The 15,094-nt window shown below is 42.2% G+C and overlaps 1 protein-coding gene across 2 annotated transcripts in view; it reads right to left on the bottom strand.

Moving 5' to 3' along the window:
* The window catches only part of rilp (Rab interacting lysosomal protein), a 44,376-nt gene extending 30,340 nt beyond the window's left edge, over positions 1 to 14,036 (bottom strand). For both annotated transcript variants that reach the window (XM_048557046.2, XM_048557047.2), the window contains exon 1: positions 13,507 to 14,036. In XM_048557046.2, the coding sequence (XP_048413003.1) occupies positions 13,507 to 13,782 (276 nt within the window). In that variant the 5' untranslated portion in view covers positions 13,783 to 14,036. The remainder of the gene's footprint in view (positions 1 to 13,506) is intronic.
* Between the last annotated feature and the right edge of the window lie 1,058 nt (positions 14,037 to 15,094).

Raw genomic sequence — 15,094 nt, 5'->3', positions numbered from 1 at the left:
AATCCTAAAAGGTATTTTAGATGTGTATTAGGAGTAAGAGGATGGCTAGGGAAAGGGTGGGCCACCCAAGAACAAAGAAGGGAATTTATGCATGCAGTCCGAGGAAATGGGTAACGTCCTTATGAGTATTTTGCATCAATATTCACCAAGGAGAAGGAGATGGATGATGGTAATCAGGGAGGGGCATGTTGATATTCTACGGCATATCATTATTAAGAGCCAGGTGGTGTTAGGTGCCTTGACAAAAATTTAAATGTGGACAAGTCCCTTGGGTCTGACGGGATCTAACCCAAGATACTGAGGGAGGCAAAAGTGGAGAGTGCTGAGGCCTCGACAGAGATCTTTGCCTCCCGTTTAGCCACAGGCAAATCTCAAGACTGGAGAGTGGCCAATGTTACGATAATAAAATGTGAGGCTGGATGAACACAGCAGGCCCAGCAGCATCTCAGGAGCACAAAAGCTGACGTTTCGGGCCTAGACCCTTCATCAGAGAGGGGGATGGGGTGAGGGTTCAGGAATAAATAGGGAGAGAGGGGGAGGCGGACCGAAGATGGAGTGAAAAGATGATAAGTGGAGAGGACAGTATAGGTGGGGAGGTAGGGAGGGAATAGGTCAGTCCAGGGAAGACGGACAGATCAAGGAGGCGGGACGACCGCATCCCAAATGCAGCCAGTTCGTCCCCTCCCCCCACTGCACCACACAACCAGCCCAGCTCTTCCCCTCCACCCACTGCATCCCAAAACCAGTCCAGCCTGTCTCTGCCTCCCACCCATCCCTTCCTCCCACCCCAAGCCGCACCTCCATCTCCTACCTACTAACCTCATCTCACCTCCTTGACCTATCAGTCTTCCCTGGGCTGACCTATCCCCTCCTCACCTATACTGTCCTCTCCACCTATCTTCTTTTCTCTCCATCTTCGGTCCGCCTCCCCCTCTCTCTCTATTTATTCCAGAACCCTCACCCCATCCCCCTCTCTGATGAAGGGTCTAGGCATGAAACGTCAGCTTTTGTGCTCCCGAGATGCTGCTGGGCCTGCTGTGTTCATCCAGCCTCACATTTTATTATCTTGGATTCTGCAGCATCTTCAGTTCCCATTATCACTGGCCAATGTTGTTCCTTTGTTCAAGAACAACAGTGACATCCAAGAAATTATAAGTGTGAGAGGCTTAATTCTGTGGTAGAAGATTCTAAGGGACAGGATTTACTCACATTTAGAAAAGAATGGACTTGTTAGGGTAGTCAGCATGGCTTTGTGCAGGGGAGATCTTATCTCACAATTTTGAGAGTTTTTTCAGCAAGTGACAAAAAGTGATTCATGAGGGAGGTGCGGTGGATTTTGTCTACATGGACTTTAAGCATTTCACAAGGTCGCTCAAGGCAGGCTGTCCAGAAGATTAAGTCACATGGGATCCATAATAGGTTTGCAAATTGGATACAAAATTGGCATGGCCATAGAAGCCAGAGGGTAGTGGTGAAGAGGTATTTTCTGACTGGAGGTCTGTGACCAATGATGTTCTGCAACAAACAGCACTCATACCTTTGTTCTTTGATGATTTAGATGAAAACATAGGTTGTCCAATTAGTAAATTTGCAGATGTGAAAATTGGAAGAGTTGTGGATAGTGAGGGAAGTTAAAGGATACAGACCAGTTGAAAAGCTGGGCAGAAAAACTGGAAGTGGAGCTTAATCCAGACAACAGAGAGGTGACATATTTTGGAAAATGAAATGCAAGAGGAAGGTATACAGTCACTAGCAGGACGCTTAGCAGCACTGATATTCAGAGGGGTCTTGGAATGCAAATTCGTAGTTCCCCAAACGTGACATCACAAGTGGATAAGGATGCTTGCCTTCATCAGTCGGGACATTCAGTATAGAAGTTGGCACAAAACGTGGCAACTGTATAAACTCTAATTAAGCCTTACTTGGATTGGAGTGCTGTTCTGACCACCATACTACAGGGAGAAGGTGGAGGCTTTGGAGAGAGTGCAAAGTGGTTTCCAGGATTATTGTCTGGATTGGAGCAGATATAAATCTATCAGGAGAGATTGCATAAGTTTGAATTGTTTTCACTAGTATCAGGTTGCCCATCAGCCTCTGATACAAGTGTACAAACCCCAATCAGGTATACCCCAGAACTCTGGGAAGCTAGGGAAGACATTGCTGGGCCCCTTGCTGAAACGTGTATCATAAATAGCCGCAGGTGAAATACGAAACTACTGTAGGATGGCTAATGTGGTGCCAATATTTAAGAAAAGCTGTAAAGGAAGATCCAGGGAATGACTGACTGGTGAACCTGACAGTGGTAGTAAGTTGTTAGAGAGGGTTTACATGTATTTGGAAAGGCAAGCACTGATTAGGGATAGTCAACATGGCTTTGTGCATTGGAAATCTAGACTCATTAACTTGTTTGTTTTTTTTCGAAGAAGTAGTGACAAAAAGAGGATTGATAAGGGGAGGGTGGTAGATGTTGACTATATGGGCTTTGGCAAGACATTCAACAAGGTTCAGCACAGTAGACTGGTTAGCAAGGTTAGATCACATGGATTACAGAGACAGCTAGTTACGTGGATACATAACCGGCTCAAAAGGTAAAAGTGTAGTGGTTGAGACAGCAGACTTGTGACCAGCAGTATGCCACATTGACCGGCACTGGATTCACTGCTTTTTGTCATTCATAAATGATTTTGATGTGAATACAGGAGGAAGTGGCAAGTTTTCAGATAACACCAAAGTCTATAGTGTAGCAGATAGTCAAGAAGGGTAATCTCAGAGTACAACTGGACCTTGATCAGATGGGCACAGAAATGGCAGATAGAGTTTAATTTAGATAAATGAGAGATGTTGCATTTTGGAAAGGTAAGTCAGGGCAGAACTTATGCACTTAACGATAAAGTCCTGGGGACGGTTGTCAAACAAAAGACGGATGGAAGTTCATAGTTGGTGAATAGCTAAGGTCTTTACCCCAGGTTAGGGGAGTCCTAAACTAGATGGCATAGGTTTACGGTGAGACAGAAAGATTTAAAAGGGGCCCCAAGGAGAAACATTTTCACACAGAGGGCGGTACATGTATGAAAGTGAGCAGCAAGAGGAAGCGTTGAGGCTACTACAATTGTAACATTTAAAAAGGCACCTAGAAGAGTATATGAATAGGAAGGGTTTAGAGGGATATGGACCAAAATGTGGCAAATGGGACTAGATTAATTTAGGATACCTGGTCAGCATAGGAAAGTTGGACCAAAAAGGCCTGTTTCTGTGCTGTACAGCTTTATGACTGTATAAAGCCACAAAGGGCATGGATAGGGTGGATGGTCAGGCTTTTTCCAAACCCCTGCACCTGCACCTCCACCCCCACCCCCACCCCCACAGGTGGAAGTGTCAAAATATTAGGGGAATAGGTTTAAAAGGAAAGAGGGAAAAGTTTAAATGAGATGTGACAGGCAAGTTCATTTTCATTTCTTTAAAAAAGTGATGACGTATTGAACATGCTGCCACAGGAGGTAGTAGGAGCAGATAAGAGGCGATTTGTCAGACACATGAACACGCTGGGAATAGAGGGATATGGATCTTATACAGGCAGATGGGATTAATTTAGAATAGCATCACGGTTGGCACAGACATGAGTGGGCTGGAGGGTCTGCTCATGTGCTCCAATGAGCTGTTTTATGATAAGAAAATATGAAGCCCACATCTCAAAATGCTGAGCAAGAAAAAAATGGGAAGAGGACAAGCAGTACTGAGAAAACAGATGGATCTGTGAGCTGACAATCTCCAATTCCAGAGGTGGTAAATGCATTGGTGTAAATATTTCAAAAGTGCCTAGATTCTGGAAGAATCTATTGAACGGAAACATTAACAAAGTAGGAAGGCAGAAAGCAGGAAAATCATAGGTCTGCTGGCTTGACATCTATCATAGGTAATCAGAAAGTCAGCATGGTTGCGTGAAAGAAAAACCATTTAACCATTCTAGATTGAGAATGTCTTCTGCCTGCTAGCCAGAGAATGCATAAATGGGTCTTTTTCTGACTAACAGCATCCCACAGGGGCCTCAATGACATGGACGATGACAGAAAAAAAAAGTGGTTAAATTTGTAGGTGACAAAAGATAGGTAAGAAAATATGTTGCGAAGAGGTCATAAGTAGTTTTCTGACCTATATAAATCGGTTGTGAAATTTGGCAAACATCCTGTAGTTATATAGTCTGGGGAATAGGTGAATGTGTTAACAAAAACTGTAAAGCAAAAAGCAAGATAGTCCTTAAGAGAATGGCTGTAGAATTCCGAGCTACACAGGATGTTCTACCATATGAGCCACTAAATGTGTGGGTACAGTGAGTAATCAAGATAGCTAATGTAAGACTGTTCTTTGTTATAAAAGAAACCGAACATAAAACTCAAGGCCAAGATATTTCAGTTAAAGGTTACTGGACCTGCTGAACTTATCCTTCTGGACGGTAGAGTTTGCAGATTTGGAGAATGCTGTCAAATTGGCGAGGATAGCATATCTTGTAGATGATTCACTACCTTCAGAACTGACTGCAGCAGCAGTTTATGTTGAAGGTGACGGATGGAGGGCCAATCAAGTAGGGAGCATTTTCCAGTAATGTGTCAAGTCGTTGTCCGAGCTGCCCCCACCCAAGCAACTGACGCTCATAACTTGTGTCTTGTAGCATGATTGTGGCTCGACATTTAAAATCACCAGGACTGGATTCATCCTGGTCTTGCTTCAGTTTGACTTGACTGAAGTCAGGTTAAATACTGCACATGCCATTGATGGGTCTCAATTTTGCATTGAAAGTGATCATTTCTCCAGGCAAATCATTTGCAGTACATGGTTGTAAATTCAACTATGAACTGCAATCATAAAAAAAGCTATGACCAAACAAGACTTCTAGAATAGGTGGGGAGGAAACTGGAGTCAGATTGTACCACAACAAACAAATCAGAATGCATACTAGATTTTAAAAAATAGAATTGGCTCAGAGTCATGTCTGCTCCCTAGATGTATGGCAAAGTTGAATGGAGGGAAAGTGAAACTGTTTCCACACCTCTGCTCAGGCTACAACTGAAACAACAGGTGAGGTGTCTGGAAACAGGCCAGGGAATTTCCAAGCCAAAAATTCCATAGCACACGTTTTCACTACTAACATAGTGACTTTGCAACCAGATTGTCAGCATCACAGACTGCTCTCCCATGTTGGAGAATGAGCTTGTTGGTCACAGACTGGCAGCTGAAGCAAATGGCTGCTCTCAATCCTTGGGGCTTTTTTTGAAATCTTAGCATGGAGTTAATTGTATTTTGGTGAGATGTATAGATCACAAATGCATTTTTATATTCCCTCATACAGAACATCGTAAATTTTAATTTCCCATTGTCTTAAAGAAGCATTTCCAAATAAAGGCATTTCCTGTGATGGTAAAAATAATCACTGATTGTAGTCATCCCAAACCAATGATGAGAAAGGGCAAACATTGTACTCTTCCTGAAAAAAAAAAGTTACAGCCATACACCAGTGAATGTACACATTAGCAAGAGCAGGACAAGATCAACGTGCTCTGATTTTGAAAGCTGCTTATGGTGGAGAAAGGAGCACTAAATTCAGGATTAAAAATAAAGCTTGAGTTCATTAGAAAACACTAAAACAAGACCTAACTGACATCCTGCATGTAACGCAAAAGGACAGAAGCTTAGCTTCAATAAAGAACGTCAAAAGGAACACTCATGATCTGACTGATTAGAAGATTAAAAAGGATAGTAAAAAAGTGCCTCCCTGGAGAGCGTAAACATTTGCTCTGGCCAGACTCAAATCCAGCACCCAAAGCTACGAGGCCAGTCTGGAAATCTACCAAAATGATATAGCAGACACAAAAATTAGCATTTCCTAGCAGTATTGAGGAAGGAGGCAAAATCTTTCAATAACAGAGCAAAAAGGAGATTGCTATTGATACAAAGAAAAAAAGGACCCTGCAGCCCAATGGTATCAATGTGGACTTCGCCAGCTTCAAAATCTTCCCTTCCCCCACCGCATCCCAAAACCAGACCAGTTCGTCCCCTCCCCCCACTGCACCACACAACCAGCCCAGCTCTTCCCCTCCACCCACTGCATCCCAAAACCAGTCCAACCTGTCTCTGCCTCCCTAACCTGTTCTTCCTCTCACCCATCCCTTCCTCCCACCCCAAGCCGCACCCCCAGCTACCTACTAACCTCATCCCACCTCCTTGACCTGTCCGTCTTCCCTGGACTGACCTATCCCCTCCCTACCTCCCCACCTATACTCTCCTCTCCACCTATCTTCTTTTCTCTCCATCTTCAGTCCGCCTCCCCCTCTCTCCCTATTTATTTCAGAACCCTCTCCCCATCCCCCTCTCTGATGAAGGGTCTAGGCCCGAAACGTCAGCTTTTGTGCTCCTGAGATGCTGCTTGGCCTGCTGTGTTCATCCAGCCTCACATTTTATTATCTAAAAGTATTTCAGGCGGTTGGCCTTTGTAGTGTTGGTGCAGAGTCAAATATTACACTAATGGTGAAACAGCCAGTGCAAAATTAGAATGATTGTATTAGCAGATAATATCATTTTACTTCGCAAGAAAGAAAACATAGGTTTGTAGTTTGGCCTAGGAGAAAAAGACAAAGTCAGTTCTGTGGGGAAACAGGTGGTATGATATGGTGGCTCTAAGTTTGCTTCTGTATGATTTTTCCTTTCTAAAAAGAAATTAGAGGTTTTAAACTTGAGCTACATGTTCAAACAACATGGCATTCTTTGCTCTTTTGAGCATTTTACTGAATCCATTTGGGTAGGCTATACTACTTCCAGTACAAGTTCTAATACTAAAACAAAAAGTTCACTGTGTAGCTGAATAGCCTAGATACTGTGCATCAGGGATAATCTGTGACTCATACTGGGGGAAAACTCCCAAATTGTAATAACTAGTAACGTGTAAAAATGAGGCAAAGTTCACAACTTGAAATATATTACCAGAAGCAAAGTTCAGAAATAAAAACAAAGTGCTGGAGAAACTCAGATCTCACAGGTTTGCTAAGAGAAAAACAGTTAACATGGTGTCCAGAAAAACTTTAAACAACTGACACTCAGTTTTTGACAGCACTCTGAGGGGATTGCAATGCAAATTCAAACTGTTTTGTCAATGTTGTAGATAAATAAAAACCATAGTTTTGCAAAACTAAGCAAACAAGAACTCAGTTAGTGAGTTATCCATTTTTAACCAATCTACTGTGAATAAATTACCTCCAGAACTAGAGAAAGACTTCAAATGGTGAATTATGTAAACACATTAAGTAGTGACTACACAGAAAAAGTATATCATTTTCTGTAAAGCATTTTGCAACATAATGGAGGGGGAAATCATTACCATACAAATAACTGCATATAAAAATTATCTGGAAGCTTAATAGTTAACTTTTGTTTTTGAGCAACCCTAACTCAAGCAGCAAATTCTCTGCCTAATGGACTAATTGTACAAGAGCAGCAAGGTGCAATCTGTTACTCTATAGCTCGGTCCCTACCAAAGATTCTCTGTATGAAACTCATCTCCATAGACCGAACTCAGAAAACGTGACAGCTTTTGGGACCCTTTAATCTTGTGTTGCATAAAAGTTGCAGATTGGGAAAATTGGAAGTTGACTGGAAGCAGCTGCCATGGGGCATTCTGAAGTAACGGTAGGAACAAGTACAATTGACGGTGCAACGAGCAGCTTTCTTACCAGCACTTTGTTGGTCAAACCTCCTCCACTTGTGGTTGGCAATGAAAGGAAAAAATTTAAAAAAGGGGAGGCTGTAGGGTGTGACAATGTAAACAGTGACATAACAGAACTTACAAACTGCAGTTAGAACAGTCTGCCCCATGGGAGGTGGAAAACATGGTAAAGAAAGGAATGGGAAATTTTAAAATAAACATATGCCCTTGTCCCTAGCAGGCCTTAAGCAATCAGTTTAAAATAGTGTAGCATTACTGTGAATGGTTTCACAAACCTGTCCCAAAAATAAGCTTCATTTCCTAAAAAAAACCACCTGCTTGCTCAGACATGTTGTTATGACACAGCTTGTGGCAGGTGGGACTTCAACCCATACCTTCTGGCACAGAGCTAGGAACACTAACCCTGCATCACAAGATGCTTTTTTCATAGAACAATTCATGTATTAAAGATTCCAACATGCTGTGCACGCATTAACTGCCTGCAGCTTGCATAAAAATTTTCAGAATGGAATGCAAATTCTGAAAACAGAAGACCTTTTTGAAATTGTCTAAATGATATTTGCTATACTGGCCATTCACTAATGCAGACGCAACTAAAATGAAGTTTGAAGTATGACTTAACTTTTCCCTCCATTAAAATAGTTTCGATTGTACACTTTCAAATTCTGTTGCACATCTAAACAGAACTATCCATAGTTTGGTAAACACGGATTGTCAGGCAGTGTTTACTGACTTTAAACAATCCATATGCTGTCAATAAGTCATCCAAATTTTATGCTGCAGCAACATACATAGAAGTAGTTCAGGGTCACAACCACGAGTGCTTCAGAACTAACTGCACTCCCTACAGATGGAGCCCCTAAATCAACACAGTGCCAACTTTGAGACAAGTCCCCTCCACGTGTTTTATGGGAAAGAATAAAACCAGAATATTACTCTAACGTTTATGTATTTCAAAACATACTCCCCACACTGCAACTACATGTCAGAGCTGCTCAATGTGCTCATTTTGATCACAAGAAAACTCCCACTGTTTAGTGAATACAACAGATTATATCAGGACATGCTGGGAAAGTATCAAGTTCACAAATACCAAGTATATGAAGTCCAGTTATGATCATACTGAGTTTTAGTGCATTTGCAACTGGCGTACTATGCATGTCTACACTTTCTTGGTAGATTGCATCCATATTCTATTCCTCACTTCCTGATCCTCCTATGCTGTATTCTAAAAAGTTCCCAATACCCAAGTTTAGTACTATTTCTGACCACAAAATCTTTTCATTTAAAAATCATACAGTCCTCAACTTCATTTGTCAGCCACAGATGACTGACTTCTTAAAATGTCTTTCACAACCTAACTCAGTCAAATTCAGCCTTTTGTTTTCTTAGTTTCCTTTATTCAAATTTAGCACACTAGCTTCCATTTGAACTCTCTCACCTTCAAACACAAACTGCCTGCTAGTCTTCCTCACAGCTTTTCTGCTTCCTTTTACCATCTTAACACACTTCCAATTTGGGTTATCCATCAGGTTCCCATTCCACTGACAAACTCACTTAGCAAACCCTAACAGCACTACCAAGTCTCACCTTTCTAGGATCTCAGTCCCAGTCCTGTTAAAATGCAACTCATCCAGCCTGTCCAAGTCCAAGGATACATGAACACCAACTAGCCACCAATTCTCACTGGTCTCAATATACATGGACAAAGAGGGACACTAGTTTGACTGGGACAACACATCTGTTATAGCACAAGCCAAACAAACAGACACGCCAGAAAATTCCTGGAGGCCTGACATCCCAACAAACACAAACTGCATCGGATATACAAACCAAGGCAAAGCAGAACCAGAAGTAATACCAACCACCCAGCAAACTGAGGCACACAAATAACATGTGGGACAGAACACCATAGCTTCACCGGAGGTACGCTGACTATGTTACCTAATAGGGTGATGAAGACATCGGAAACCAAACACACTGGCTTGGTGAGCAAGTCTACAACCACATCCACAACCCAAGCTATAAATCTTCTCAAAATGTTTTTGTTTGCATCCCCCATTTGGCTTAGTCCTGGGCCCAATGCCTCAAATCTGATACCCTTCCTCCTATACCTATTCTCCAGCCACACATTTGATCAATCCTCTTGTTCTAATGCTCACCAATGCATAGCACCAGGAGGAAAGAAAGAGATTACTGCTCAAGTCGTTTTGTTCTGTAGTTTTTTGTTAAATACTTCCTTCCTAACTCACCAAATTTGGATTTCTGGACCTGTTTCCTCTTCCTGCCTATGTCATTGTAAGGACTGCAGACCACAACTTCTGACTGATTCCAGAAAAGATGTCCTACAGCCACTCTGGCATCCTCCCTTTTTCCAGGGTAAAGGCAAGACACCATCCCGGAGTCACATTTCATGCTGCATTAGTATATGTCTGATCCCCTATGATATCCATGGACTGACCTCTGGCTGCATTCCCCTGGAATACTGATCGGAAAGCACCAGAGAGTGGCAGACTCTGGCACTAACATAATCTTTAAAGCCAAAATCCACAAAGGGGCAAGCAGAGAATCTACTGACAGATCAGAACCACCCAGGAAGGAGCTAGAACTTCCATAAAAATATTAGAAGAGCTTCCTCTTCAGCACTCACTCCAGTCACATTAAGCACTAGCCTGGTGTGTTCCTTGTAATAGTACACATCCTGTATTCCATTAACAACGCTTGAGAGAAAAGCCACAATACAGAACCATTTCAGTTGTTTCATCCGCAATATATTCCCACTTCTCCCTAAACAGTTTAAACAGTTTAAGATGACACTGAACGTTACTGTGTCAAAGTCAAACATTTCAGTTGCTTCACAGGACAAAAGTCACAAATAGGTCCGCAGCTAAAATTTACATTTCCAGTTGTTCCTTTCTAATAACCTATTCTTTAAATTCCCAATTTCCTAAACAGAAGCCCTGCAATAGTAAACGCAACCCAAAAGTCAAAGAGCCACTGGCATAGCAATGAAAAATGGACGAGAGAGAAAAAGAAAACTTAAAGCAGAAAATAGAGAGGTTGTGACGTTTCTATTAGCAGACTGTCATTAAGTGAAAAGAAACACGTTGAAAGGGTCCTAATGCAGGAATCAATCTGGCCTCATGTGACTGGTGAGTTTGTTGAATCATTAAATGGCACTGTTGGAGATGGGAAAATAACAGGTTTACAGTTATTGAGAGAAAGAACCTACAATATTAATGAATGATGTCTCTGTGTTGTACAGGCTAAGACCAGGGATACTTTTGAACACAAGTGTAGAAGAGTTGATTTAAAGAAAAAAAGAGGGACAGCAATATATGTTCAGAAAATCCTAAACATTCGCAGCAATGGTTTTTTGGGATGTCACTGACTAGGCCAGCCCATTCCGAATGGCCCAGAGGGCAGTGCACAGTCACATAGCTGTGGGAGTGGAGCCACATGTAGGCCAGACTAAGTAAGGATGGCAGTTTCCTTCTCTAATGGACACTAATGAATCACAAGGATTTCCCCCCACCATTTCAGAATCATTAAACTCTTACTTGAAGTCAAATTTAAAAGGAATTAAGAATGCCAAGGCAGCGATTTGAACCCAGGTCCCCAGAACAATATCTGGGTCACTGGACAATAAGACATGATAATGCCACAAAGCCATCCTGCAAGTGGCAATGATAAATTAAATAGCAAGATGAAGAAAGCGGTTGAAGCCGATTTATGGGATTTCTTTCAGCCAGAGATCGAGTTTCTTGCACTCACAAATTACACTCAAAGTGAAAGTTGATGCAGTGGTGAAGACAAAAAGGGAAACAAGCCATGTCTGTAACAGAAGTTAAGTGAATCAGTTTTAGATGAGAGGGTTACATATTAGAGTGTGTTTCTGTATGGAGGACTCAGGTCGGTCATTCTCAAAAAAAAATAGGTGTGACCAACAAGAAATAGGAACAGGCATAAACCACATAGGCCCTTGGGCCTGTTTGGACATTTGTTATAAATGATGGTCGAGCCACTGCCTCAATTCCACTTTCTCACACACCCCATTTCCTGATTTGCCCATTGACCGAAAGGTCACTAGACTTTAAAGGGGAGTTCAGCTTTCTCTCCATAGATGCTGCCAGACCTACTGAGTAGTTTCTCCAGCAATGTCTTGTTTTGGTTGCCCATTTCCACTCACAATCTCAAGAAACCAACAAAAAATATAAATAAATAAATCTATCCACAAGAATCAGCTCATGTGACAGAAGCAAGCATTTGCTCAATCACTAAGACACAGTGTAAAGTTGAAAGGAAGGAGAAAAACTGTTGAAAAGTATGACAGCAAGGATGCAGAAGATTCTGTCAAAAGGTAGTTAAGTTTGACTGTACAGAAGGGAGGTGCTAGAAACTGAGTCTGCTCAGGGAAAGCCAGTGTGCAGCCCCAAACGTAAACAGATGCTTGGGAAATCAGGCACATCACCACTGTAACAGCGCAGCATTGTAATCCAGAAGAGGAAGCTTAAATTCAGGAACTAGTCATCTGAGGGCACAGAAATTGGAGGCCTGCATTAACAACTTCCTCAGTAATTCATGGCACATACATTAACTTATTAAATTATCAATGGAGGTCCGTGCTTCAACCTTTTGCACTTTTGATTTCCCTGCTCACCAACCCAAATCAATGCTGTAAAAGGTAATGTGCACATTGATGGATAAATAAGCAAAGGCTTTGGTTCATTAGATTCCAACAGCAATAATGCACACACTTGCAAATATGTATCTGTGGCAAATATGTTATCCGTCAATGGGAGGAGTATACATAGGCAAGCAAAGCTGCTACTTTGTAAATGTTCATTTTGCATTCTGCATTAGCTAATGTTATCTCACAATGGTCAGTAGCTCACAGCAAAACCAGAAATTGCTGCAAAACCTTAGGTGTGGCAGCATTCATGGAGGGAAAGCAGAGTTAATGTTTCAGGTCCAATGACGCCCTTCAGTTCTCAGAACCGCAGAGTTTTTCCAGCAATTTCTGTACTTGCTTCTGTTGTCCAGCATCTGTAGTTTTTTTGGGAGATTTTTGTCTTTAATGGTTAGCAGCTATTGTGTTATGGATCACAGCCTTATGCAACATACCTTTTAAAGTTCAGAGCATACAGTCTCCCCATGCTGGCTTTGCCGTGTAAAACAGTCAGTGCTCAAAGCAAGTAAAAAGTTGAATGTAAAGATTAAGATTCACTAGTACAGAAGCAAAGAGCAACAGATGGTATGTTAGGATTTGATGAAGATGGATGGGAAACAGCTTGGTGAAGCATTAAAGCTGGGCCAGTAACCTTTTCTCTATACACTCAACTCAATGTTACTGGAATATCAATGTCTCCAAATAACAACAGAAAATCTGGAGAAACTCAACAGGTCTAGCAGTTTCTGTGGAGAGAGAAAAAAAACAGGGTTAAACCTTCAACGACAGTGATATGAGTTCCGAACATTTATTTCGGATCTCCAGTGTTCGCAGTACTGAACATTTATCAAAGTCTCCAATGCTAGTCTAGGAAAACTAATCATTCTCTGCCACAGAGGGATACCCAACAACCCAAACCCCAAATAATACAACGTATAAAAGTAATATTGTATAAGCAGCAATCTCTTTGTTATTTAATCACATATGCATTGAAGACCACTCTGCATTACTGCATGCGAATCTCGGGACGATGTCTAAGAATAGCTGATGTATACTTATTCGATACAGCGTGGCTTGTTAAAACAAAAGGCATTTAAATTCAGCATTGTCCCAGGGAGGCACGCACCTTGTAGTAGCCCGCGCTTCTCTCTCCGTCTTGTAACCTCACGAAAGCTCGGATCAGCTCCTGCTCGGTGTTCCCGTTCCTTGTCACGAAACTTTCCAGCATTTCCAAGATGCGGATAATCTTAGGGATCAGACCTTCCACGACCTTCTTCCCGTGGCTGTCTATTAGCCTCTCCAGCTCAGTGCCGATCAACTTGGCGATCTCGTACACATCGTTGACGCCAAGGTTGGAGGCGGGTTTGTCCAGACATGATAGCAGGCAGGCTTCCGTGTCCATAGTGTTGCGGGCGCGATTCGATGGTGGTCGGGAGAATGGAACGTGACCCGAGAATGGAATGTTGCCCGGGAAATAGAATGTGACCCGGGAATAGAATGTTGCCCGGGGGGTGGATGTTATTTAATTGGATGGGTCAGACCCCATTGGGAAGAAATCGCAGGGAAGATGTTTACCTGCTGCAGCCAATCCCTCAGCCCCCGGACTTTTATACTACAGTCCAGTTTACTACCTTTCCCTGGCTTTTAATTGTCACGTGGCACCTCCAACAGTCACGTGTTGGTGTCATTTGGCCCAATCACGAGCCAGTGACAGCCCCGCAGCTGACAGGTTCCCGGCCTGGGCCCAGCCCCAATCACAAGAGCGAAACCAAGCTGGCAAGAGTTTGGGGTTGGAGTCTCTAACACCAGAATTCGTCAACAAAGTTAAAATTAGATAGCACATAACATTCGGATTAAAATAGAGCATGACCCCAGACCCTGCGTGAAATCGATTCAGTGCAAGATATTCTTTACAAATGGAAAATGTTGCATGTCTCAAATTGATCAGAGGATTCGATGGCATTTTTTGTGTGGTTTTTTAAAAAAATCCAAAAGTTTTGGTTCAAGACAGACTGGTGGAGAAGACAAGGTCAAGAACTATCTGGTTTGGGTTTCTTTTTAACAGTGTTTATTAGATATAATGAATGAAAACTGCATCAAAGATATGGCAAGGTATTGCATAAACTCGCTCTGTAAATGCTTCTAAAATTCATATAACTGGATTTCAGGCTTCTGTTTAGCCTTCCTCGTTTCTCTCTCTCCCTCATTCTTAACCACCTACACTTACTTAGGTCCATCGAGAAATGGCTCCATGACATCATTGCAAGGTTGCTCCAGGGACATAAAACCCCGACCTAGGCTTTTGAGCTCCATATCCTGTCCCATTATAAAATCGCCTTCTTCTATCTCTCGTTTGTGCCTTATCTCATCTCTTTTAAGACTTAGTGTCGTTTATTTTGTTTCGTTACCTATCAGAAACCTGCTGGGACATTTTTACTTTCAAATATAAACGTGCGAGTTAGGAACAGACTTAGACCATTTAGGAAGACATTGCTGATTTGATGATAACATCAGCTTCACATTCCTATATAACCCCCAATATCTTGCACCTCCTCCTTACCGTTCCTTCTAATCTTCCTTCTAGCTGCATGGATGATTAAGGTCCATGCACAGCTGTGATTTCTGTAACCAGAAGTCAGAGCTGCAATTGGCATGCCAAAGCCAAACCCGTACACATAACAAAAACGGAAGTTGCTGGAAAATCTCAGCAAGTC

Source organism: Stegostoma tigrinum, chromosome 27 (assembly GCF_030684315.1).
Source record: "Stegostoma tigrinum isolate sSteTig4 chromosome 27, sSteTig4.hap1, whole genome shotgun sequence".
Taxonomy (NCBI): domain Eukaryota; kingdom Metazoa; phylum Chordata; class Chondrichthyes; order Orectolobiformes; family Stegostomatidae; genus Stegostoma; species Stegostoma tigrinum.
This window is presented reverse-complemented; position numbering and strand designations above follow the sequence as displayed.